The sequence below is a fragment of the Plectrocnemia conspersa genome, unplaced genomic scaffold (genome assembly GCF_051122295.1).
Source record: "Plectrocnemia conspersa isolate PC_06_02 unplaced genomic scaffold, ASM5112229v1 ptg000011l, whole genome shotgun sequence".
Classification (NCBI taxonomy): Eukaryota; Metazoa; Arthropoda; class Insecta; order Trichoptera; family Polycentropodidae; genus Plectrocnemia; species Plectrocnemia conspersa.
In genome coordinates, this window is record NW_028277175.1 from 10,126,024 (window position 1) to 10,152,100 (window position 26,077).

General features: G+C 29.5%; 5 protein-coding genes across 15 annotated transcripts; 4 read left to right on the top strand and 1 right to left on the bottom strand.

The window, feature by feature from the left end:
- On the top strand, nt 1–1,891 carry Rtc1 (RNA terminal phosphate cyclase 1). Its single transcript, XM_088197664.1, has 5 exons — nt 1–402; nt 467–822; nt 888–1,022; nt 1,094–1,267; nt 1,656–1,891. The coding sequence occupies exons 1-5, from the start codon at nt 108–110 to the stop codon at nt 1,857–1,859; spliced, it is 1,164 nt and encodes a 387-aa protein (XP_088053790.1). The 5' UTR covers nt 1–107; the 3' UTR covers nt 1,860–1,891.
- Nucleotides 1,859–4,433, bottom strand: eIF2D (eukaryotic translation initiation factor 2D). Its single transcript, XM_088197629.1, has 11 exons — nt 4,271–4,433; nt 3,928–4,186; nt 3,691–3,860; nt 3,475–3,622; nt 3,164–3,408; nt 3,003–3,099; nt 2,728–2,933; nt 2,558–2,653; nt 2,300–2,498; nt 2,089–2,232; nt 1,859–2,026 (listed from the first exon to the last, which is right to left on the bottom strand). The coding sequence occupies exons 1-11, from the start codon at nt 4,324–4,326 to the stop codon at nt 1,931–1,933; spliced, it is 1,716 nt and encodes a 571-aa protein (XP_088053755.1). The 5' UTR covers nt 4,327–4,433; the 3' UTR covers nt 1,859–1,930.
- Nucleotides 4,434–5,075: 642 nt separating this feature from the next.
- On the top strand, nt 5,076–8,174 carry LOC148229419 (uncharacterized). 11 transcript variants are annotated; one of them, XM_088197618.1, is made up of 9 exons: nt 5,096–5,178; nt 5,451–5,515; nt 5,590–5,715; nt 5,792–6,020; nt 6,110–6,201; nt 6,275–6,310; nt 6,374–6,449; nt 6,514–6,605; nt 6,683–8,174. In XM_088197618.1, the coding sequence occupies exons 5-9, from the start codon at nt 6,184–6,186 to the stop codon at nt 8,054–8,056; spliced, it is 1,596 nt and encodes a 531-aa protein (XP_088053744.1). In that variant the 5' UTR covers nt 5,096–5,178; nt 5,451–5,515; nt 5,590–5,715; nt 5,792–6,020; nt 6,110–6,183; the 3' UTR covers nt 8,057–8,174. The 11 variants fall into 11 exon arrangements, with proteins under 11 accessions (XP_088053739.1, XP_088053741.1, XP_088053740.1 ...); XM_088197620.1 differs by having other exon boundaries at nt 6,110–6,195; XM_088197621.1 differs by having other exon boundaries at nt 5,112–5,178; nt 5,792–5,822; nt 6,110–6,195.
- Nucleotides 8,175–10,001: 1,827 nt separating this feature from the next.
- LOC148229420 (ubiquitin-conjugating enzyme E2 L3) lies at nt 10,002–12,967 on the top strand. Its single transcript, XM_088197694.1, has 4 exons — nt 10,002–10,079; nt 10,588–10,683; nt 10,764–10,950; nt 11,016–12,967. The coding sequence occupies exons 1-4, from the start codon at nt 10,053–10,055 to the stop codon at nt 11,168–11,170; spliced, it is 465 nt and encodes a 154-aa protein (XP_088053820.1). The 5' UTR covers nt 10,002–10,052; the 3' UTR covers nt 11,171–12,967.
- A 4,123-nt stretch (nt 12,968–17,090) lies between these two features.
- Nucleotides 17,091–23,587, top strand: LOC148229421 (WSCD family member AGAP003962). Its single transcript, XM_088197670.1, has 7 exons — nt 17,091–17,302; nt 19,629–19,788; nt 21,326–21,515; nt 21,716–21,891; nt 21,975–22,050; nt 22,701–22,870; nt 22,943–23,587. The coding sequence occupies exons 2-7, from the start codon at nt 19,660–19,662 to the stop codon at nt 23,123–23,125; spliced, it is 924 nt and encodes a 307-aa protein (XP_088053796.1). The 5' UTR covers nt 17,091–17,302; nt 19,629–19,659; the 3' UTR covers nt 23,126–23,587.
- The last annotated feature ends 2,490 nt before the right edge of the window (nt 23,588–26,077 follow it).

Consider the following 26,077-nt stretch of genomic DNA (forward strand, 5'->3'; position numbering starts at 1 on the left):
ATGGCCGCATTTTATACTGTTAAGTTTAAAAAAATGCGTCCTGTCAATTTCACGTGTTTATAACCAAACCAATGGCTTCATAAATTCGAAGTTCAACAAAAATCAAAATGCCTGCTATTTCAAAAGAAAACAACTTGTTCGTGTACAAAGGATGCAATTTGTTACGTCAACGATTACTCTTATCGACGTTGAGCGGCAAACCGATTAGAATAATTGACATTAGAAACAGCGAAGATGAACCTGGCTTAAAAGAATACGAAATAAACTTAATCAGACTCTTTGACAAAGTCACAAACGGCACCAAAGTTGAACTAAGCGAAACAGGCACGACTTTGTATTACCACCCAGGTATATTAATCGGTGGAAATTTCACTCACGACTGCTGCATACAAAGAGGAATTGGTAAATTTTTAATAAAATTATTTTATTTTTCTATGTAATATGTATTAATTGTTATCGTTTTTAGGGTATTACCTGGAAGTACTGTTAGCATTAGGGCCTTTTTGTAAAGAACCAATCGATGTTATCTTACGAGGCGTTACTCAAAGTTCCGTCGATGTATCTGTGGATAGAATCAAAGCTGCTGCTTTTCCCATCTTATTGAAGTTCATTTTGGTAGACGACGGATTGTCTCTGAAGGTCAATAGGAGAGGAGCTCCTCCGTTGGGCGGTGGTGAAGTTCATTTCACATGTCCCGTCAGAAGATTGTTGCGGCCGTTGCAATGGGATAAATGGGGGCTCGTGAAACGTATCAGAGGCGTCGTATATGCTTTGAGGATATCGCCGGCTATCGCTAACAGAGTGGTTGAATCTTCAAAAGGGGTAAAATTATTTATTGACTCAAACGTCTTAAATTCAATATTGTAAATTAATATAAGTATTTTTAGGTTATGTTAAATTTTTTGCCTGATGTTTATATCAATACTGATCAATGCAAAGGAGCTTCAGCCGGTAAAAGTCCAGGATTTGGAATCAGTCTCACCGCTGAAACTAATTCCGGTACATTTTACTGTAGTGAATTGGTAATTTTTATAATCATTGTAGTACCATAGAAATCATATTTCTTAATGAAAAAATATTTATCATTTTTTAGGCATCTGTTGTACCTGGACCTGGTGTAGAAAATTCAGTTCCTGAAGATTTAGGCAAACAGTGCGCTCAAAGTCTACTGGATGAAATTTATCGCGGTGGAACAGTTGATTCAGCATTTCAATGGATTTTAGCCCTATGGATGGCTCTCGGTCAAAAAGATGTCAGCACTGCCGTTGTAAGTTTCTTTATAAATTAAAATACTCGTTATTTTAACACGTAATCTACTAGATAGAATCTACATTTTTTAACCACTAAAATGAATGTATTATATAAAAAAAATTACTTTAGTTTTTTCCTTTTTTTGAATCGAAATCAAAACGTCATTTTATACGCATGCAAAAAATTACATCGTATTTTTTTCTTGGAAATGACAGTCATAAATTTTATAATAAATATAATTTAACCCATATTACTATTAAATTTATTTTCAAATATTTTTCTTATATACTTCTCTTCGGCAAATGTAGATATACATATTATATTAATGTATTTATTTATCTTATATATTTTTAGATTATTTCTAATTAGTTATATATTGACTAAATAAACATTAATATTTTTAGGTTGGACCATTCTCAGATTACACAATATCATTTCTCCAACATCTCAAAGAATTTTTCAGCTGCACCTTCAAATTGGAAATTGCTAAATCAGCTAACGACGAAGACTCCTCTGATGACGAAGACGATAGACCGCCTGGTTCTCAAAAAGTCATTCTCACTTGTATGGGCATAGGATATAGTAACATAAGTAAAAAATCTGTATAGACGTCTTAATAAAAAAATATTTTTAATACAAATTTTAATTGATTTACTTCTTAAAATATTACATCATAAGTCTATTTCTTCTTTTTAGCCAAAATCTTATCAGCTCCGTCTATAAATCTCTTGGGCAATCCGTAAACTTCAGTTAAATGTTTGGCTATGAAGTATTGCTGTAAAAATCATTCATTTAAATTAACATTATAAATAATAATAAATTTAATTAGATAATAACCTGATTTCCTTGTACAAGAAGTTGATCAGTTTTTGATCCCGGAGTTCTAGTTATCGAACATGAGGCGGCAACTCCATGCTGACACTCTTTACTTAAAGCGGTGAGGCTTATACCGTAATCTTCGAGATTACTTACAATAGTTACCTAAATTATTTTTAAATTAATGCAACTATACTTGCTGTTATGTTATATGTTCAAATATAATATTGACCTTTTTATTTCCTGATCTATTAGCCACTTGCATCGTTATATGCTTTAGTTGTCCGGTAAGCAACTTAGCTTTGCCATCAGCGTAACGTAGCTCCGAATATGCTGTCATTTTTTTTAACATCGCCGACATGATATCTTCCCAAGATATTGTTGTACTCGAATTAGTAAAAGTTCCCAAGAATGGATCAATCTTTATCAAACTAAAATGATTTTAATTAATATTATTTATAAAAACGTTAAATTTATTTATTTACCATACTTCTTATTATTTAAATCTTGCAAATTATTGTATCTGACGTAATCAACGAGACAAGAACGAACATCGGACGCCGGAACTGTTTGTCCTTTTTTTAAACTAAACATAAATTATCAATTTTAAATAATATATATCTTAAATAATGTATTATATCCATAATATCGAAACAGTACTAGTGATGTTTGAACAACGGTACAACTGCAGCAGTTATTTTATAGACTTCTCTCACGCTCGGTGGTTTAAAAGTAGAATCATTAGCTTGTGGTTCGTTATCTTCGATGAAAATAACGTAATGATTCCTTACGACTTCGTGGTTTAAATTTACACTAATCACAGCATCGACTCCCTTTTCAATCTCTTTGATTTGTAAGAAACCTTCCTAAAATATTTAATTTGTAAAATAATTGATAAAATAAAAATATTGTTTACTTAATATTAATAATCTTACAGATTCCATAGCTTCTAAAAATTTGGCCATCTTTTTATGGCTAGATTTTTTAACATCTAAAGTCTTATCAGAAGGACAAAATGATGCCATATGATTACTGAAAAGATTAATTAAATCGATTAATACTGTAATTATTATTCAATATAACCAAGATGACTAACGCATATAATAAATTTGTTTTAAGCGGCAGTTGCAGTTTCTTTCCGTTAACTTTTAAAACACACAATAAACAGTATTTCAACAATCCGTCCATATCATCCGGAAACTCATTGTTATTTATAGTCATATCAGTTTCATTCATAGTAACATTTTCTTCAGTTTCTATATTATCTTCTAAATATTCCATAGCATCATTATTAACATTATTAGTTACTGTTTCTAATTGTTCAACATCATCAGTCGTCATCTATACAAATAATACTATTAAATAATATACAAATAAATTAATATCGTAATATCGATAAATACCAACCTTTGCTATTCCTTCGATACTATTTTCAATATTTGGTTTGGCAAAGTACGGCGAAGGTGGTTTCAGTTGCGGTCTTTCTATTTTTACAAATTTTTCATGCGATAGCAAATAATCTCCAACTATATTCATTGTTTTAATACAAACTCCGCTTTAAATTAAATAAATATTTATGTAACTATTTAAAATTCAATATTTTAAAATTAATAATAATCATACTTTTGAACAATCAGAATGTCGCTACTCGAATATTGAGCAATACCGACTAAAACTGCAGCTTCATTATCTTCAGTATTCACCGATAAAACGGCTCCTTTTAGAAAATGAGGTATTCTGTTACCGAATGAAGGCAACAATGATCTTCGCACGTGTATCAAACCATCTTGCAACTATAACACATTAATAATATTATACTTTAAATTAAAATATATGTATTAATTTATTATAAGATATTACCTTTGGTGCAAGATGACTTTCTACTATAATCGAAGTGAGCATATGTGGACACTTCCATAAAGCATACACCGTGGGATAAAAAATATCGTTCATTTCAAGAATAAAAGGAGCATTGTCTACTGTGTACACGCATGCTGATTCTCCAGCAGAATTAACTATTTTAATGGCACAAAGACTCGCCTTAATCGGGATTATTTCTTTTAAATCATCTTCAGTCAAAACCGGATACTTTTCTTTTAGCTTCTGTACCATAGTTTTTCTGTAATTCGTATAAATATAAATTTTATAGATATTTTTTTTGAAACATGCAATGTGAAAACAATATAAATAGACAAAAGGTTACCTGTACGAAGATTTTAGGTTATTGGATGCCTTTGACTTGAAATTTTTTGTAAACATTTTGCTCTATGATCAGAATCTATTGACACAAACACGTCGTTATATTATAAAAATGAAGAAGTAATTTGACGTATGGGTATGGTTTAAGCAAAATTGTTTTTGACCATGAATTTTAAAACACGTTTTTTTTAAATAAAAGAGCTTATATATTTCAATGAGATATATAGATTACCTTACATTAAAAATAGTTTACATCGTTTCTATTAAGTTTAATTTGTTCTCAGATATATATATAAAAAAATCCCAAATCAATATGAAAATAAATTCTGCAATTGAGCAAACATTCAAGATATATAAAAAAGAATTTAACCACATTTAGTAATTCACAACGGTAAAAAATATAGTGATGTTGAAAATCCGTAAAATATTTTTATTTTCCAATAATATTTTATATTTTTCTTACCAATAAATATTGACGAAATTGGTTTTCTTAAGCGCCGCTAAATTATTTTCCGATAATATTGCATTTCATTCTTACCAATGAGTATTGGCACTATTAATCTTCTCAAACAGAGCCTTGGTGCTTATTGTTGCAATGTATTACAATGTATGAAATAAAATTATCAATACTGGCTATCCCACAAAAACATCGTAAAACTTCTGTCAAAATATTATTTAATATAAAATGTTGAAATTAGTCAATATTAATCAGATAGATTTTAACATAAAATGTCAAATCAGAATTATAAATATCTATATGTTCATACACATACTTGTACATTTCCACCTGGTTTAAAAATATATGATGCTTGGACCAAAAAAATAATTTAATACAAGTTTACTTTAATTTGTGACATTTGAAGACGTCAATATCGACTTCTGTCATGACGTTTTCGATCTTTTTAAAACCCGGTACTATTTTGATTATATTATATATATATATATGTATGTGGTCAATCAATTGCATTCATTTCGAGTGTCTATAACTTAACATCGAAAGTTATACATATTAAGTTATTATACATAAACAAACCATATTGAATTAGTTTTGGAATTGACGCATATAAAAAACGTATACTTTTCATCAAACGATTCTTAAATATTTATATATTTTTCTTAACTATTAAAACGCTTTACTAGATATTTTCTATATAACATTACAATTTTACGCTTTCTATTTTCAGAACCGGGCATTAAAAACAATGAAGAGACGTTTGCTTATGTTGATAAAGTTGAATGTAAAATAGAGGTCAATGAAATAACTATACTTTTATTATATACAATTTAATTTTTCATTTTAAAAAAGTGTATTCTTTTTTTAAGTTGGAGGATATAAAAATAGAATATAACAGCGGCGAAGAAAATAATATAAATGATGTACCCAACATGGTCGAAATAGGTTATTTATTAATATATTGTAAAACATAATTTTACTCGACATGTACATTGGTAAAAACATTTAAAAACTAATAATAGTCTAAGATATGTTTTTCTAATTCTTTACTAATCGCTACTTTTTTTACAGTTTCAATTATTTAATAAGTAGCAGTTGACAAGTACGTTTATTTAATAAAAATATATTCTAATTTTTATTTAGAATCGTAAAGAAATCATGCATTTCCGATCAAAGTTTAAAAAGTCTTTGGAATGCAACAATAGTGTTTCATGTTCACTTACGATTTTTTGGAATAAAATCTCAAATATTCTTTAATTTAAACCCTTTGTAGATTGATGTAAACCAGTTTTTATTTTTGGTTTGTTTAAATTGTTTTTATCACGCAAAATCAATTGAGAACCGCTGTTTTACATTTTAATTAATTTAAATAAATGTTAACCATTTTAGAAACGAACAATGCTAAAGATATAACGAACACTCTGGATGTGAATGTTATATCTCACCAAATTTCAAATGCAGATATGGGAACACAAGTAACGGTCAATTTGCTGTCATTATATAAATTTTACAAATTTTATTTAACAAATAAAATTAAAAAATACTTATTTTTAGAACAATATTTCAAGCAAAACTGAATATAAAGTAGAGGTAAATAAAACCCTACACCTTATTAATATAAAACTGCTTAAAACTAAAATATTTTATTTTAAGTTGGAAGATATTAAAAAAGAATATAACAGGAGTGAAGATAATAATGTAATTGATGTACAAGACATGTTCGAAATGGGTTGGTTATTTTTTAAATACTATAATATAACTTATAAAAAAGACTATTATTTTAACCGTTTCAGAAACGCACGATGTAAAAGATGTACTAAAAGCAAACACTGAAAATATATACGTTTTAACTCAACAAATTTCAAATACTGATATAGAAACACAAGTAAAAGTTAATTGTATAATTTTTTCATTTTGAAAATATTACAATTTTTTATTTAACGTATTTTAACAAAATTTTAGAAACGAAAAGAGGAAAAAAATGAAAGATATACCAGAGTTCACTATGATGAAATAACCTTCGAAACTAAAACAAATCTCACTCACTATATGAAAAGTCGGAGTGATTCTTTTGTATCAGAACGTAAAAAATGTGGAAAAGTACTTAAAACTAAAGGATATATTTCTGAACATATGAAAACTCATAGCGAAGCCCGTGACTTTGGATGTAAACAATGTGGAAAAACATTTAAAACTAAAAATAATATTCCACATCATATGAAAATTCATAGCGATGCACATAACTTTGTATGCGAAAATTGTGGAAAAGCATTCAAAACTAGAGACAGTATTACGAAACATATGAAAACTCATAGCGTTGCTTTTGCTTTTGAATGTAAGATATGTGATAAAGTATTTAAAACTAAAGGTAATATTTCCCAACATATGAAAAGTCATAGCAATTCTTTTGACTTTGAATGTAAACAATGTGAAACAACATTTAAAACTAACGACATTCTATCACATCATGTAAAGCATAGCCATACTTGTAAATTTGAATGTGAAAATTGCGGAAAAGCGTTCAAGAGTAAAGACAATATTTTAAAACATTTTAAAAGTCATATCGATGCTTTCAACTGTGAATTTAAAAAATTTGGAAAAATATTTAAAACTAAAGGATATATTACCAAACATATGAAAAGTCATAATGATGCCTTTGGTTTTGACTGTAAAATATGTGGAAAAGCATTTAAAGCTAAAGCAAATATTTTACAACATTTAAAAACTCACAACGCTCGTAATCTTGGATGTAAAACGTGTGGGAAAACATTTAAAACTAAACTCATTCTTTCACGCCATATGAAAGTTCATAGTAATGCTCGTAACTTTAAATGTGAAAATTGTGGCAAAGTGTTCAAAACTAAAGACAATATTTCACAACATATGAAAAAACACACTGATGCTTTTAATTATGAATGTAAAAAATGTGGAAAAGTATTTAAAACTAAAGGATATATTTCCCAACATATGAAAAGTCATAGCATTTCTTTAGACTTTAAATGTACAAAATGTGGAAAAACTTTTAAAACTAAAAGCATTCTTTCTCGCCATATAAAAGCTCATAGCGATACTCGCGATTTCGAATGTGAAAAATGTAAAAAAACATTTAAAACTAAAGGATATTTAACACAACATTTAAAACTTCATAGTGCCGCATATACCTTTGAATGTGAAAAATGTGGTAAGACATTTAAAACTAGAGCTATTATTTCACTACATTTGAAAACTCATAGCGACTCTTGTGATTTTAAATGTAAAATATGTGGTAAAGCCTTTATAACCAAAAAAGGTATTTATCGCCATATGATAACTCATAGCGATGCTGATGTCATTTAAGTTTTTTAATATTATGAAAATGTATATAAAATATAGATGCTTGTAATAATATATATAAAAAACAGCAATATATTATAATATATGTAAACATATAAATAATAATAAATAGAAAATATAATGGCACATGTTATTTCTGTTTTAATTTCGCAAAACTGGTTATTTTTTAACTAAAATTTCACCTACTCATAACATCTGGGAGTGGCATGATTTAACATAAAGTTTGCTTAATTCTTAACCAATTTTATTTTAAATGGAGGATGTAATTTAATTTAAAATCGAAGCATTATTTGTTGTTTGAGCATAAAGGTGTACATATAAATATCTACAAAAAGGTGTACAGATTATATCCTAGTGCTAGGAGCGTTGGAAAATGATTCATTATATTCTCCACATAGCTTGTATTAAATGAAGCACTTATCGAAGTTACTGCGGGGTGGAGTCGGCAATCCGTTAATGCTCAGAGATTTTTAGCTGTGGGCTGTAGAGTAAATTCATGATTGCGTCTTTAATTCTTGAGTGTTACGGTTAGAACTTCAGGGCCGCCCTATACAAACTAGCCAAACACGGATGTTTTCGAGATGACTACGAGGATCTGAAATAATTTGTGTTTAATCGTACACAAATGGTGGACGGGCGGTGATTTAAAAGTAAAATTTGTTATTAATAGTTTGTACTAGCTTACATGTTTGCTAGTGAAATATATGCGAGTGAACAGTGGACGAGGCACCACTGGCCGTTGTCTTCCTGTCAAGGTCCACCAAGTATGTGATGCCCTCCGCCGCTGGTACGTCAGTGTTACCGAAGTGCCACCAAGTTTTTGCCACAATGAATGAATAATAGGGCCCCCACATATACATATGTATTTATTTTATTATGGCCACACTTGGCAGCACTCGGGTTATATAATACATTACATCATATATAAAATATACATAATATACGGTAAGTGAAATCAAATATTTATACTAAATAAAAAAAACGATACATCAAAATAAATAAAAATAACAAATTTAATAATTATACTTTAATATATATATAATAATTATACGCATGAGGTTGCCAGTAGAGAGAAAAAACCGTTACGCCAATGGTACCAGAGTGCCGCTAAGTTTTGCTAATGAAAAATCTGAATGAATATATATATACATATAAATATAAAGAGATCGCTACAACATATTATGAAAATAGTATTTTACAGAGATATAAATTAAATTAAATAACTAATATTCTTTATCGTAATTTAATATTCACTAGCGATGCATTTTTCGTTAAAAAGGTTGTAGTTGTGGCAGTGTCGGTGTAGTCGATGTCCGATCCTCTATGCGAGTCTCTGACCGTTCATGGCCTTGTGGTCCACCGTCTACAGTTTCTCGTCCCGAGCGGTCTCTGACCATATCAAGGGTTGCAAAGCTTTTCACGAATCATAATCATGCAGTGACCATCCAGCCAATTGTTATACTCATTTATTCAACCAAAGAAATATGTCCACGCCTCTATAAAGTGACATTTACTTGATGGGCATATTTGTAACGGGTTAATGATAATTTTTGTCTTCCGATGTTCTTGTTCCTCCGACCGTTACGCAGCAAAGAAATATTTTTTCCTATGCATCGGGGGGTACTTACAAAGTGCTATTTATGTTACCCTTTTTTCAAATTCAGGTACCGCTTCACTCATGAGCATTTGAAAACAATTTTACAAGAAACTAAGCCTGATGATTAGAAACATATTTTTCGAATGTACCAAGAATCATTTGACACATTATTAGAGATAATTCGGCCAAATATTGAAAAACAAAACATCAATATGCGCTATCTATGGTAATATAGTTAAAAGTGTAGAAAATAAACGCTGTCGGTTATATTGATATTTGCTATATTGATATTTTTATGTCGTAACTCGATGTAACGAGCGCAGGTGGCTGCCGTCAAGCGCAGGTGTCGTCACATCCCTATCGGGCAACGGGGTGCGCGACTGCGGCTCACCGGAGACAGAGATGGCGGCCACCAGGCGCCTGCAAAAGGTAACGATCGATTCTAAGCTCCCCGACTTCGGCGAGCGCGCGATGTGACGCTTATTTTTTCGACTATATTATCGATTCTGATTAAGAAACGCCGGCGCTCGCGGCAACGAGTCTCATGTACTGAATTAGCGTCATTTTGACACTCGTCATGTCATGTCATTCGAAACTCGTTTCATCACAATTTCACCTGTATACGTTCGTTTGCAGTCACTGTGTAAAAATCAGTTTGAAATCAATCTAGAACGATCTTAATATTTTCTTAAAATGTATTTAATTAATTGTTTAATAGTGTATTGTACTCATACTATGTACGAGATTATTATTACATTATATTGAATTGTAAACCATGACCGACATGTTTCGATATACATGACTCATCTTTTCCTTTGTGTTTGTTTCATTAATATTTGCAATCATATTGATGGTTATTAGAGCGCTAAATGAGTTGACTATAAAGATAAATTTGTTATCAAATATTGATTGTAAGCATGTTTTTGTATCGTTCCAGGAACTCGGTGATATTAAACAGTCCGGACTGAAATCATTTAGAGATATTCAAGTAGACGATAATAATATTCTCACATGGCAAGGGCTCATCGTTCCAGTGAGTATATAACAAATATATTTTCATTTCAAGCTAAAGTTAATTTTAACATTAAATGTATGATTTCATTTCGCAATTAGGATAATCCACCGTACAACAAAGGAGCGTTCAGAATCGAAATAAACTTTCCGGCAGAGTATCCCTTCAAGCCGCCTAAAATAAGTTTCAAAACAAAAATCTATCATCCAAATATAGACGAGAAGGGTCAAGTATGCTTGCCGATTATTAGTACCGAAAATTGGAAACCTGCCACAAGAATAGATCAGGGTAATTATTCTCACATAATTCGCAATATGTATTAATATTCGTCGATAACGTGAATCGATTTTCAGTCATTCAAGCGTTAGTGGCTCTCGTGAACGATCCGGAACCGGAGCATCCTCTGAGAGCAGATTTAGCCGAAGAGTATCTTAAGGATCGCAAGAAGTTTACGAAGAACGCCGAAGAGTTTACTAAAAAGAATAGCGAGAAAAGGCCTACAGACTAATTTATAATATCGCGCCGCAGTATCAAACGTATGCATTTTTTAAGGGTGATTCGACTCAAATTATGTCAGTGCCGATTCGCAAACGACGCGATCATCTCAACTAGTCGAATACGCAATGTCCGACACTATTTAATATATAAATATGTATATTTTGAAAACTCATAAACAACCCGTAGAATGTATATTTTGACGCAATAATGCTAGCTTTGCTCTTGATCGTTTCAAATAAACGATGTGAATATCAAAATTTATAATATCGACTGTTTGCTGCAAGAATTCGTTAATTACAAAAAAGGTTTCCTGCTAAAATATGCTTTGGCATAATTCAACTTTACAAATAAAACACTGTTTTCCATTCATAAATACTAATGACTTCTTGCAACAAACTGACAATATCTATAATGTACGAGGTGATACTCAATAGTTTCCAAAAGTATTTTTTAAAGTACAAACTTGTATTTTTAAATTTTAATTATCTAATTGATTAATTCTAATGCCTCTCCCTCTTCGGGTAACCTTAAAATATTTTTCTAGACTGCGAAAAACGCCTTTGTTAATTCCTAGAAAACGAACAAGGCATTTTGGAAACTATTGCGTTCTATCTCGTACGCACTGAATACATTTTTTTAAATAATTTATAAAAAACGTATTATTATGTCGATTGATTTGATTTTTATTCAAAAATATAAATATAAAACTCATTCATTTTTGATATAGTTGTAAGAGCTTTAAATAGAGGGTGTCTGCTTTGGAATCGTTTCAAAGGTTAGTTTATCCGATTCTTACATAGTTGTTGAAATTATCATTTGATTTTTAGCACATCGTTTCATTTTAAAACGTTATTGTTCAAGGGTATGTTGGGCATTTTATTGCCCGTATGTGATATGTACATTAATCGCAAGGATGGTTTTTGTCTGAATTTAAACATTCGTACGATTTACAGTTTTTTAGTTTGTCTTCAATCTATTCCTCACCGATTATTAGAGACCCGTATTTTTATCATTTTTAGCTTTTTGTATAAATTATAATGTTATAATAAATGTATAACTCATCTTGAATATTTTCCACACAATAAAGGTAGAAACATGAATATGTAACATAGCAATAAATTATGTTAAAACTACGCATGATACAAATTTCTACTGACAATCAATTACAACTATATTTACTGAATAAAAATCTTTCTGCATCTTAAAAAATTGCACTCTGTCTTATTTAGCTTTTGTGTCAATCAATAATAAAAGAATATCTGGGATCTAAACAACTTCAAATGTTTGGTAAAAGTTGGTTAAAAATATGCTCATATCATTTAAAAGCATTAAGTTTGAGAATACTTTTTTGGCATTCTCTTTCAAATTACATCCCAGTTTTTTTTACTATTGAAGAAAATAGTTTCAGAAGAAAACTCAATGATATTATTTTGAAGCCCACATTTAATACCCTCAATTTATTCTCATAGTAAATCAACAAATCGATAGGTAGTCCCATTGAATTCAACACTGATGTATTTGCATAGAGTTTATCATTATGGGCTTAGAATTATATAATTCAATTATTGGTGTTTTTTATGAGGGTAATTTAGAAAAAATCTGTTTATTATATTTTTCGCTTCGAGATAAATTTTCAATACAATAATTGAATAAATACTGATTTTAATATGTAATGAAAAATGCTAAAAATACGAGTTTCTACAGATTATGTTTTAGGGTTTTTTTGTCACAGTCTGCAATATTAATGATTGTTAATCACTCATTAAGTTTTAAGTTGAACGAAAAATAAATTAAATGCAATTTGCAATATGTGTTTTACTTCTAGTATTAATCAACCGCTTCCCACTTTTATCCTCAAATGTGCATTGATTTTTTTATCAGCTAGTAAATGTCATTAGCGTTTTGATTTATTTTCAAGATAATATGATAATTTACATTTTTTACTTCATTGGTAAGATTGATGAGTTGAAAGGTTTGTTTTTAAGCAGAGGTCAAAGTGTATTGGTGCTCATTAAAAAGTGGAACATTCTATAGTAAATACAGAATATATTGTAAACACAAGAAAAATAGTTTATTTGAAAAAACATGTGAATATAACAATAACCAGATTCGCCAATTTAACTAAAAAACATAAACATGTCTGGAAATCTGGACTTCAACGTTAGAGCAAACATTTAAAAATAAATATATAAATATGTCTATTTTGAAAAATAAGTTTATATTCCTACGGAAACTTATTATTCAACCTAAGTCATTGGAAATGAGATAAGCTTTTAAGATATTTTTATGTATAGGAAATACCTAAAAAAATCAAATGAAATTGAAAATAGGTTATATTCATCTTAATTTTCAGACAGGGACTCTCAAGTTATTTAGGGTTTGAGTAGCATAAATCTACATTTCTCATGGTATTTGTACGTTACAATGGAGTCGAGAATAAAAATACTCAACAAAGATTATAACCGGAAATTGCGCAATTTATTTAAACCATATGCTGACACAATCCTAATTGCGGTCTCAAAAAGTAGGAAATAGTGTGGCGGTAGCCCTTAACCGCAACGGCATATTCCTGCAACATATTCGGAAAAATAAGTTAATTATGATTAGCAATATATGTATTCAAAATGAACTGCTCATTTGTATTCATAAAAAAGTCGTTAATCACATATACATAATACAGTCACATGCCTCGTAATGTTAATACATACTACAAATAATTGCCTCGGTTTTCGTCGGTTTCGAATTTCAACGATTGTTTTCGGACGGATTATCGACGAAAACCGAGGTACCACTGTACATACATATGTATATGTCACGTCATATAGGTACATGGCGTTCCAGTAAAAACCGAAAGTATTAGTAAAACTAAACTTTTAAAAGTAAATATCCTACGAAGTAGTTGCTAATAATATCAATTTTCAATGTCATATGAATTGTAATATGAAATTAAATGTGAATACCACATAAATTCTCTTTCTGTTAACTTTCCCTTATGGTGATGTACACAATATACATGTAAAAACATGTTAAAAAAATATATTTTTAATTTTATAATTATTTCGAAATAATTATTTTAATATAAGTGCGGAAAATGAGTAAATGCACTGTAACAAATATTTATTTACAAAAATAATATTGTAAATCAAGTTGAAAACCTTTGTACACGAACATCCCTCTTTGAGCGAAGCAAAAAATCCGACTGGGAACCCTCATTTGTTTGACTGTATTGGTGAATTTATAATTTTATTGACAGGATATTAGTTTTTTCCACTTCCTATAATTACTTATGTATTGCAATTCTCTAATATGTAAGTGTAACACGGAGGAATACTTAGGAAAACATTTTATAGAGATATTCACATACTAATATGTCATGTACACTCAGTGTACATCACAGCAAATTAGGCTCGCCATTTGATCCTATTTAGCACGGTGTCAGAATTTTGTATAAGCACAAGCAGCGAAATTTTGTTTATTTAGGGATGCCGCGAGAGCTAAAAATACAGGGCTGTGGAGTCGTTAAAAAAAAACACGACTCCGACTCCGATTCCGATATTTACCAACAACACGACTCCACTCCGACTCCGACTCCGACTTCGACTCCGACTCAAAAAAGTTTAATTTTATCAGGTATTTTTGATGTTTTTCTACACGTTTAATATTCATACGCTATACACATTAATTATTACGCAATTAAAAATTCATAAATTTAATAATTTAAAAAAATGCTCGGAGTCGCTTATTTTTCACGACTCCGACTCCAACTCCGGCCAAAACACCACGACTCCAACTCCGACTCCGACTCCACAGCCCTGTAAAAATAGGTCACCTCGGAAATTTTTATCCGTTTTTCATTTCTCAGATGACCTTTATTTAGCTCTCGTAGCATCCTTAAATGTACAAAAATTCTTAATGACCTTTTTGAGCCCGGTGCGCTGAATATTCTCGGGTTGGTCCGGTAGGCGCATTCCCATAAAGCATGCATTAGGGCTCTTTCTAGCATCGTCTTAGAGGCGCCTCGCTGCCGCTCGCGCCGACTATTACTATAGAACCAAACAACCTAACCTTTTTTTAATGATATTGTATTGATTTGTTCTCATTTCGGTATATCTTGTAATTATCCAGCATCATCCAATCTATGACCAACTGATCCCGCGATCGCAGAAGCGTATGAAGCGACGCCTGTAAGTATTTGTGGAACTGATGTAGACGCCGGCGAGAAACGTCATCGTGACATCACTGTGGCGCTCTAATGCGTGTATATTGGGAATTCGCTTCCGGTAGCAAAGGAAAGGTTTATGAATCATACATTATAAAAATATATCTCACCACCTCTTCATCCATTTAACAACGAAGACATTTTTTTATATTTCTCTTGTTGGAAATATCGATATACAATTATCTATTTTGTAACGATCAGCACAAATTGTTTATTTCGATTTCGATACCGTCGAGAATCGAATTAAATTGTGCCACATATGCGAAACTAATTGTTAAACTTGAGTGACATCAGTGTCGTTTCACGGTCCCTAGAGCCGTAGCGAAGGGGGGCAGATTACCCCAGGCGTAAGATTAAGGGTGTACCAAAACGAAGTTGGTAATAATCCATATTCAAGCAATATATTTGTATTTTGAAAGTACTGTTCTTTGTAATTTTCGCATGCCTTTTCTAAAAAAACTGGTATACGGAACTGGAAATTGTTAGAACTGTGTTATGAACGGTTTTCTGTTTCGGCGTTTCCGCTAATGCATTTTAGTAATAAAAGCCGAGAAACTTTCTTAGTAAATTGTCCTTTTCTAAGAAATATTTATATACTTCGACGGTTTTTTTTCGGGAATTGCTTTCAGGGACATTATTTAGGAGGATCAGGTGGGAGAATTTGCCCCCCCCTGAATTTAGCAAGAAAAATGCATGTCATTCAATGAAATACTATGAATCTTAATGAAATCAAAATATAATCTCGATTCTATCCCGAAATTATTTGTTAAGATATGTCATTTCAATGAAATCATATCGGAATACATTTTCTCCGGTAGATTACCAAATGCGGTTTTACTGTCTTTGCAGACTTTCATCTTCAAATGTCCTGGGTATTCGTATTAGTATCCTTGCAACTGAGGTACAATTAATTTTATTTTTCACGTGGCGTATACTCAATAAATGCCTGATGACTTTATGTTACGATGTGTAAAGTGCATAAATGAGTGGCGATTGTGTTTGATCCAGTTTCTAAACGAGCTTTTAATCAAAAGTGATTTAATCATTTGAATACGCCAGTGCTTGCATACGAACGACGACATGAATGCCGCTAGGACTCGGGTGTACGCTCCTAGTTTTGTCGCAAACCAATAATATATTCGATGAAATATTTTTTAAATATAGTGACATCTTTTGAACATTAAAAAAAATATTGTGGTTCCAAATAACACTAAATATATAATTTAAACGGTTTTTTCACATATGGCATTAGAGATGGCATAACAATTCTCATAATAGCAATAAAAATCGTCAATATGTAAACACTCAATTATTCTGAAATAGAAACTTGTGTAATATTATATAGCTAAAATATAATTACATACATGAATTCAATATTTCGAAAAATCTAAAATATAATCATCCCTTATTATTAACCATATAACAATATTTCGGCACGAAAAGGGTTAAAGTCTGTGGGTATGTGTAGCATATATTAATATTATGCATTAAGGCCATCATTATGCATAAGCGATAATCTATGAAGTCATTATGGTTGTATTTGCGACTCTAACGCTTTTGGCTTATTTGTAAGAGGTTTGAAAAGAATTTTATTTTAATGGTTCGATCGCTTATAAATTTTGTTATATTAAAATTATATTCTGGCAGAGCGTTGAGCACCCCTGAGCCGGGAAAGCTCGGCCGAGTGAGAAAAGCTCGCGTTTGCGCAGTACGAGATGAAAGCTCATTTCGCGCGTGACAGCAGCGGCCAAAGCTGAGTGAGCTTATTTTTGTTTTGCGTCCGAATTATGTCACTGAAACTCATTTTTACGGCCGCCTATCGTCGGAAAACGACGACGACGTCCTCGTAACTCTTCGATGGCGTCAAATCGATAGCTTTGAGCGCCCCTGACTAGCAACATCCTCGTCGAAACGACAAGACTGGTAAATCATATCATATCAATTGAACTTATAAAAAATAAACAATTTTATGAATACAAATCCAATATAAATACGATAATATATTATTATAAAATGTAACTTAATTGAGAAACGATCAATTTTACGAGTGGAAACTCCCGAAATCGATTTCAAAAATTGGCACTTGGCATAAAATATTATTAACTCTTAACACGCAATCCAAGTTCGGTGCTTATACAAAATCAATGATTGATTGTGACAATGTGGATGTACGAGTGTATACTAAAACGTTCAGTGTAAATAAATATAAGGGGAAATGCCAAGGTTATATTTGCGTTATGGATAAGATATGGTTTCTTCGTTCGAATCGCATATCTTATATTTTGTGTTATACAACTGTTTAAGTCAAGCTTTTTATTTTATTTATTAAAGTTTAGTCTGCAGTACTCATAAATATGTAATAATGCAATTTAAATTAATAATCTATGCTACGAGAAACATATGTATTTAACCCTTTAAGTATAATTTTAATATGATTAAGTATCTATTGTCATTAGTTTTTTTAGCATGTAGTAGATTTCAACAATAAAAAATTGCACACTGAAATAAATAATGACATATTGGAATCAACGCGTTATTTTCAATATAATTATTATTTAAGTATCAAAACAAAACGTGTATTTTGGTACACTGTAATCTCAATAAATGTATGTATCAATGTTTGTTGCATATCAAAAGTTTGATGAATATACCAATTGCTCAAATTATTTGCATATCCCGTTTAAATACATGCTTTTTTAATTTGTTGTAAATGTGTTACAACATGGTAGGCGTTAGCCCAATGCGTTACAACGGGATCAACACAATCAACAACCACTTAGTTTCGAGAGAAAGTCTGTAAATCAGTGACATCTATTAAATTAGCTATAAATTATTATTATAGGTAGCTTACGATGACAAATGTAAAGATTTTTAATTTGCCATGCATGCCTTGCCTAATTTTTCAACACATTTTTTCTCGTACTGAAGTAATTTTCATAGTTCAGCACATGCTTGGCGTAAGTAAAAATGATTCTAAATCTTCTAATTGTTATAAAGCAATGCTAATTGTTATAAAGCAAAGCATTAAATTTAATCAAGTGGATATTATAACTTATTTTTAATTAAAATGTCAGTGAAACTAGGTTCGAATCCCGGCCGGCCCTGACGATGATACATGTAAAGATCTCAAAGCAATAACATGTTAAATAATGCAAACGACATTTGAGAATTGATTTTATGATAAAAATGCATCGTTTTATGTTTGAAATGTTAGAATCTAATAATGTTTAAATGTAATACAAATGTAGATATAAGTAATTTGATGTACTTTTAACTTTAATATGCATTTACTTTAATTATTGACATTGAATCTGTAGTTAATTCCAAAACTACAGCTGAATCATTAAATTAAACAATTGACAAAATAGTTCATAACAATCAGGTAACGATAAGATTAAATATAAATATATTCATATTTTACCTAATTCTTCCACAGATTCGTTAACGAAGATGAATGTTTTAGTATTAATATATATATAATTTAGAAAATAATATGTTATCAGAGTATTTTAATTTATTTAATAAGAAATAAAGTTGTACATAGATTTAATACTAGAAATAGAGACAACTTAAGGATAGTTGGGTATAAAAAAACGAATAGGACCAGGGGAATATTGTACGAAGGTGTGAATTTGCATAATAATATTCCTAAGACAATCTGCAAAAATAAAAATATAGGAGTTTCTTCAATGGAATAAAGGAATATATTTGTGCATTAGAAAATAAATTAAAATATTAAAGTATTTTTTATATTCTGTTTATGTTTTTTAGTGTGTAAACAATTATCAAATATAATGGTGTTGCTTTTTCAATGAACGCGATACTTCTCTATACTACATACACAAGAGCTTTAAATACCGTGTTATTCATACCGACACTGTAATAATTATGTACTCTGAACTCATCAGGTCAATTGATTTATTAGTCCAGTTATTCGGTTACATTTTAATTATTTTACATTCAGTAACATCCGCATTGTAAAGCTAAGCAGAACTATTTTTTCTCTTGCTACGTGCCAATTAGTGTATGATCGTTATTGAAAACCACATTTGATAGTAGTACAAAATTGATTAACATATTTAAGTTTCAATATAGTTCATACATTCTATGTTTTATAGCAATATTTTTTAAACAAACTATGTTTATTATTATTATTTAACTGTAAAAAAAGCTTAAGTCAATTTTAGTAAACTGTTTAAGATTATAAAAAAGTATTATTATAATCGAAATTCCCGTTTATTCTTTCAAGTATTATAATGATGAAAAGGTGATGCACGGTGATGGTCTTATCTCGGTGGCGTGTGGCGGCGCTGGCAGCGTTGCTGGCTTTATACCTAGCTGCTGCTTTGCTACTCTCCTCGGTGGCTTTACATGAACCCAGATCGCTATCTGGTGTACATCATGGAAAGGTTAGTAATTCTTGTTTATTATATATTATAAAATGGCAATCCACCCAAACAAAATGTTAAAAAATCAAATATTGATCTAAACCTGAACTGATCTTTATTTCTGTTGTTTGTATATGTTATTGCACATTACTTTTCTTTGAGAAAATATTTTATTTTTTATAGACATGTCGTTTCATTATTGTTTTTATTTTGGCACTAAATTAATTAATTTCTCTTCTTTTCTTAGTTCAGAGAATAATGGCAATCCTACGGTAGATGTGCAAATAATATATGTATGTAAAAGCTATTTAATAACCTATGAAGATCATAAAATATAATTAAAACTACAAACTTTATATCAGTATCTTATTTTGTTAATGTAATATAAATGAATATCAAAAAATAACAAATTTTCATATAAAGGTGCTTATACAATTTTAATTGAGTATAAACATTTATTTGAAATCTCTTAGAATGTATTTTTTGTGAAAATATAGCTTCAAAACATTCACGAATTGAATGGTATTTTTTATAATATGTCTTAAAAATACAAAGTTTTGTAGTGGCCATTTTTGACAAAAATTCTGTAGCTAGTTAACAGTTACAAACTACAGCTAAATAACTTTGTATTTGTCGGAAAAGGCAATTAAACAAAAAATAATTAGAAATAGGCATGCATGACATAACCTCAAATAATATTACCATATTTTTTTAATAAAATATGATTTAATGTAAATAAATGCACGCCTTACCATAATTCTTCCATATATTTATGAAATATAACAGTATCTTTTATCTTTACGTTGTTTAACATATATTTGCCGTAAATTAACATTTGCCTTCTATAGAAATGTGCACCTAACATATCTATATCTCCTAGGAGTTTTAATTTAAAAGAGAGCACTAAACTTAGTCGAGTGGATTTTTGACAAAAATATCAGATAACATGTTTTTACCTTACATGTTCTATGTATCTGCGACTTGATATAATAACTTTTACTTGCATAATATATTTTATAAAAATATATTTTAAATACAATACACAGTATTGACTTAATAATCTTTTTTAGTAATGTTAAATCCGTACACCATTTTTTTTAAATGTAACTAAAGCAATTCTTATCATATTTTAAAAGAATAGTTCATTTATAGGAAAGTTAACACTAGATGTAATTTAGTTACATGACTAATACATATAAAATGCATTAGAAAAAATATTTTATATGTATGTATATACTTCATTATTTCCATAGTAAAGAAGACTTGAAAATATGTGTAAAGAAAATGTGATGATTGAGACAAGACAACGACGAAAACATGACTCATGTACACATTGAGCTAATAATAACAAAATTTTCATTACAAAAATTCTATTCCATTTACTTGGTAAATTATCATGAACCAATGTTAACTATTTAACTCTTTGATTGCCACAGATTATAATAACATAACAAATTTATAATATTTTAACAATAATCTATAGCATTTTTTAATTATTATTATACAATTATTTAATTTCTATTCATGTTTTGCATCTAATTAATATTAAATTTTACAGCTATCTGGAGGGGGCGGCGTCGGTTTAGGTCTACGACTAGGAAGTTACTCCAGCGGACGTTCTCGTCGAAACCGTCCTCGCTGGTGCCGTCCATTACGTTACTTCACCGATCCTAGACCACCAGTGGCTTTAGTATCCTTTCCTGGCAGCGGTAACACATGGCTTAGATATTTACTACAACAAGCCACCGGTAAATTAACCCATACTACATTTTCTTTATAAACCTCAAGAAATAAAACATTAGTATTATGTCTAATTAAGTGATTCATACAAAAATTGCTGTCATGAAAATATCAGTACAGTTGGTTAATTTAGTACAAATATTAATTCTAATACCATAAATGATTTTTGTTTTATGCTATCAACTACAACTATCAACTTTCAAAACAGGAATTCATACTGGATCAATATATAAAGATTACGGCCTATTAAAAAATGGTTTCCCTGCCGAAGCCATAGCAAATGGTTCGGTTTTAGTAGTAAAAACCCACGAATGGGGTCCCGCCGCACGCACAATGTTCAATAGTGCTGTTTTATTAGTTAGGTCTCCGGAGCAAGCCATTCAGGTATTAACAAATAATATACTTGTATGTGTTAGATATATTATAAATATAGTTATATTATAGCGCTATTATGTATTTTATTACAGGCTGAGTTTAACCGACAAAGTGGTGGACACGTCGGATTTGCATCACCGGATCGATATCGTAGAACTAAAGGAAAATGTATGTTAAAAATTTATATTAAGAGCAACTTATATGTAGAGTTATGTATTAATGTAGTGGGTGCAACAGTTAAGCTAAATCAAACAATCAATTAATATACTTTAATGGTAATGCTAAGTAATTTGAGTTCAATTTAATAATAAAAAAACATATTACAACAAATTATCATTTTTATTGGTTCACAATATACAAATGATTCACGCGAGCAAATTGTTGAGTGAATTTTTTTTATTGACACTTGGAGTAAATAAACTTTATATATTTCACATTAAGATTAATTATATTTTGTAAGCACCGTTAACTGCTGCATGATCTAGTCTAGACCATTATTTTTAATTATTCGTCTTAATATATTTATGTATCACCTAAAATCGGTTTTAGTTATTATGTTTTGCGATAAAGTTCAAGGAATGTCTCAAGAGTATCGGCTACTTCTAGGGCGGTTCGCATTAAAGGGCGTAATTTTCGTTCAACTGATTTTGGGCTCTGGAGACGTTCCTTTTATATCTGTATTTTAACAGCCAGTATTATCTATTCGGATACTTTTTGTCTCTGTAACACATTAATTTTATGTTTTTTGTTTATTGAATCAAACATTAATTTCAGTGTTTTTGGACTGCTTATAACAATATTTATTATTTATTTTACAGATTGGCAAAAGTTTGTAAATGAAAAATTAGGTGCGTGGCGGCTGATGAATTTGGATTGGCTGTTGAATTTTACCGGTCCAGTGCATGTAGTATATTATGATGATCTAGTAGAAAATGTTGAAGATGTTTTGAGAGGTTTATTAAAGTTTTTGAATGTTCCATCTGATGAGGTATACTATTAAATATGTATGTATATAATTAAAACTTTTATATGATACTTATGTTATGCTCATTTTATATAGGATACGTTACAGTGCGCTTTAGAGAGAAGAGAAGGCATATATAGACGGAAAAAGAGGATATTAAATTTTGATCCTTTCACGCAAAGGATGAGAATCTTGATCACCGAAGAGCAGGAGAAAGTTTACGACATGATCAGAAAGTATCGTCTAGCCGCTATGGAAAGCAGCACTCAAATTAGATAACATACTTCATCCCGAGACGAGTGGATTATAATACGTAATAATCAAATTTACACAATGCAACATTTTTATATATCGAAATAGTTAGGCCTACTAGTTTGCTTGCGTTTTGAAGCAAAAATTAACAATGTAGGTACATATATTGATTTTTTTATATGCATGATTACGTCTAAGTATTGTTATTTATACCGTTTTGAAACAATGTGATATATTAAATAATTTTTTAGTTAATTTACGATATGAATAAATTCAGTCAGAATGTTCAAAAGTCATGCTCGTTAATTCTTAAAAAACATACTTATTACAATTAGAACTATTTATGAATTTCAACTTGCTTCTAGTCAAGGTTTATAAAGTTATTGATTGTGATGAAATTTGCCTAATTAGGAGCTGCTAGTCATACTATATTTATTTTCAGAGTATTGATACTTAATTTGATATAAAATACATTTCAAGCACACAAAAGACATGTATGTATTTATTAAAAGATATGTTTTATTGAATCTAACAGCTTGTCTGCATATTTAGTCAGTTCAATACAATTAAAGATTATAAATTATAATTGTTTCTATAGAATCTTTACACGTATTACAGAAAACAAGCTTCCTTTACGTCTTCTATAAAAATATATATTCATAAGAAATCCATAGTTTCCATTATTTAATCTTCGAGGATCTTATTTTTTTGTATTCAAAGTGAACTTGAAATTTGTTCTTGAAACAAATACATATGAAAGGCCTTGGAAGAAGAGTCTTAATATATTCATATGTAGATTTTGTATGAAAAATGTTGTTTACTTCTTAACCTTGAATACAGCTACAAGTTGCATAGAAAAAAAACTAATAAGCTTTTTTAAATCGTTATGAATAGGAGCTGTATTTTCGCATATTCTTCGACTTAAGACTACGTTTCTGCTTGTTCTAGTTTATTCCAAGCCTCCAGCATCTGTCTTTTAAATAGTTAGAGCTAAGTTAAAGTTGGTTATTAAAAAAATGATACAGGGAAATAAATTATTGTTAAATTTAATTTAAAATATGCTGCTGGAAAACATGAAACAATTCCTTCCTTCCACAGATCTTTCATATGTATTATATTTATATATGTATGTGATATCTAGAATCAATATCAGGAATTAAATATTTATTCCTTATTTTTAAATATGTATTGTGTCTGAAATGATTTTTTATTTTGATATATCTTCGTTTGATGGTAGCTAACCTTTTGGTAGCCGAGATCCGATATATCAGCTTTTGCTACTTTAGCAGAGATGTGATCATTAAAGAAAGAATCGGAATTATTTTAATGAGATGTGGAGTATTTGCTTCAGGGGCAAATAGCATTCATGCCGAACATATATTTTAAATTATGTGATATTTAGATAGTAATCTCAAAATTCTCAGCAACAAAAGGTTAATCTATGTAAACATCTAAGAATGAAACTGTTCAATTTTGACAAATACAAAATGACATAAAAACCAGTACTCATTGAAACAACCAAACTTCAAAATATAAGAACTTAAATGCTGGCTTATGTTTAGTTGTGTAATTTTAAAATAAAATATGTCTAATTGTAATAAAAATTGTCTGATATTGAATCTAGACGTGACATAACGAAAATTATCAAATGATACCTCATAAGAAATGTTTTTAAATAGTATATTAAATTGTATCCATTACTTAGAATTTTATATTTTTCCAGTTTATATAAAAATTTGATAAACATGTTTCTTATGGGGAATCAATTGTTAACCATCGATATAAATACATTGATTTTATTTTTAATATATAAATATAGTACGATACGATCAATATCATTTATGCCTAAATAATTTATCATACTTTAATATACTTTAATTTTTAGTCATCTTAGATGAATCACACATAAGACTGATCAATGCTTCCTACTGTTGATTTCAGCACAAATTACTTTTAACGAATTTTTCGACTATTGAAATTCGTCTTAAAACTTCTCTATAGTTTATGCTTCCAATAGACGGTCTAAAACTCAGTTCTATTAAACTAAACTTGATATTTTTACATAATTCTGTGTTTCAAGGCACTAATATTTCCATTATAATTATATTATTATTCCTTTGATAAAAAAATCATATAAATTAATATCTGTTTATTTTACGAATATTTTATGTATATTATAATAATTGTATTGATGTGAAAGTATTAAATTAATATATAAAAAATGTTTTGTATTATATATTAAATTATTTTATTGTTAATTTTCATTAGTTTTGAATTGAACCATTGTATATAATTAAAAAAAAGTATTATTATCTATAATTGTTTTATGGTTGTGAGTTTGGTATTTTTTTTACCGATTATTTTCACGTTAAATTTAGATATAAAAGATTCAAAAATCATTGAAAAGAAATGCAGAAATGATTGAAAAAGACAATAAACTGATTGACGTAACATTTTGCCATTAATTGAATTTTGTACATATGTAACGGTAAAATTACAAATTGTCATTTACGTCAGATTAATAACATAATAAATGCTTTGATTGTAATAAAAAATCACATATCAGCAATTAATAATGACAATGTATTAAAACGGGCTTTATAAAACAGTCACAGTTATCGAGTTAGTAGTTTTAGTTGTTATCGCAAAAATATTTGTACGTAAACACTTTTTTAATAAACGATTGTAATGTATTTTGCGTCTATTTTTAATCAAACAATAACCCTCTTTAAAAAATAAAATATTTTATTATTAATAATGACATTATACAAATATAAATTTATAATGTTCAATTATAAAATAAAAAATATAACCGCTCAAATATTATTTCACATTACCAACATAGCATATTGAGATTATAAAAAGATGTTTATATAAAAAAAAATCAGTCTATACAAATAGTTAAGAAAAGAGAATATAATCAGAATTTTTTATAAATAATACAAAAAAATTGTGCATTGTGCTTAAATGTAATATAAT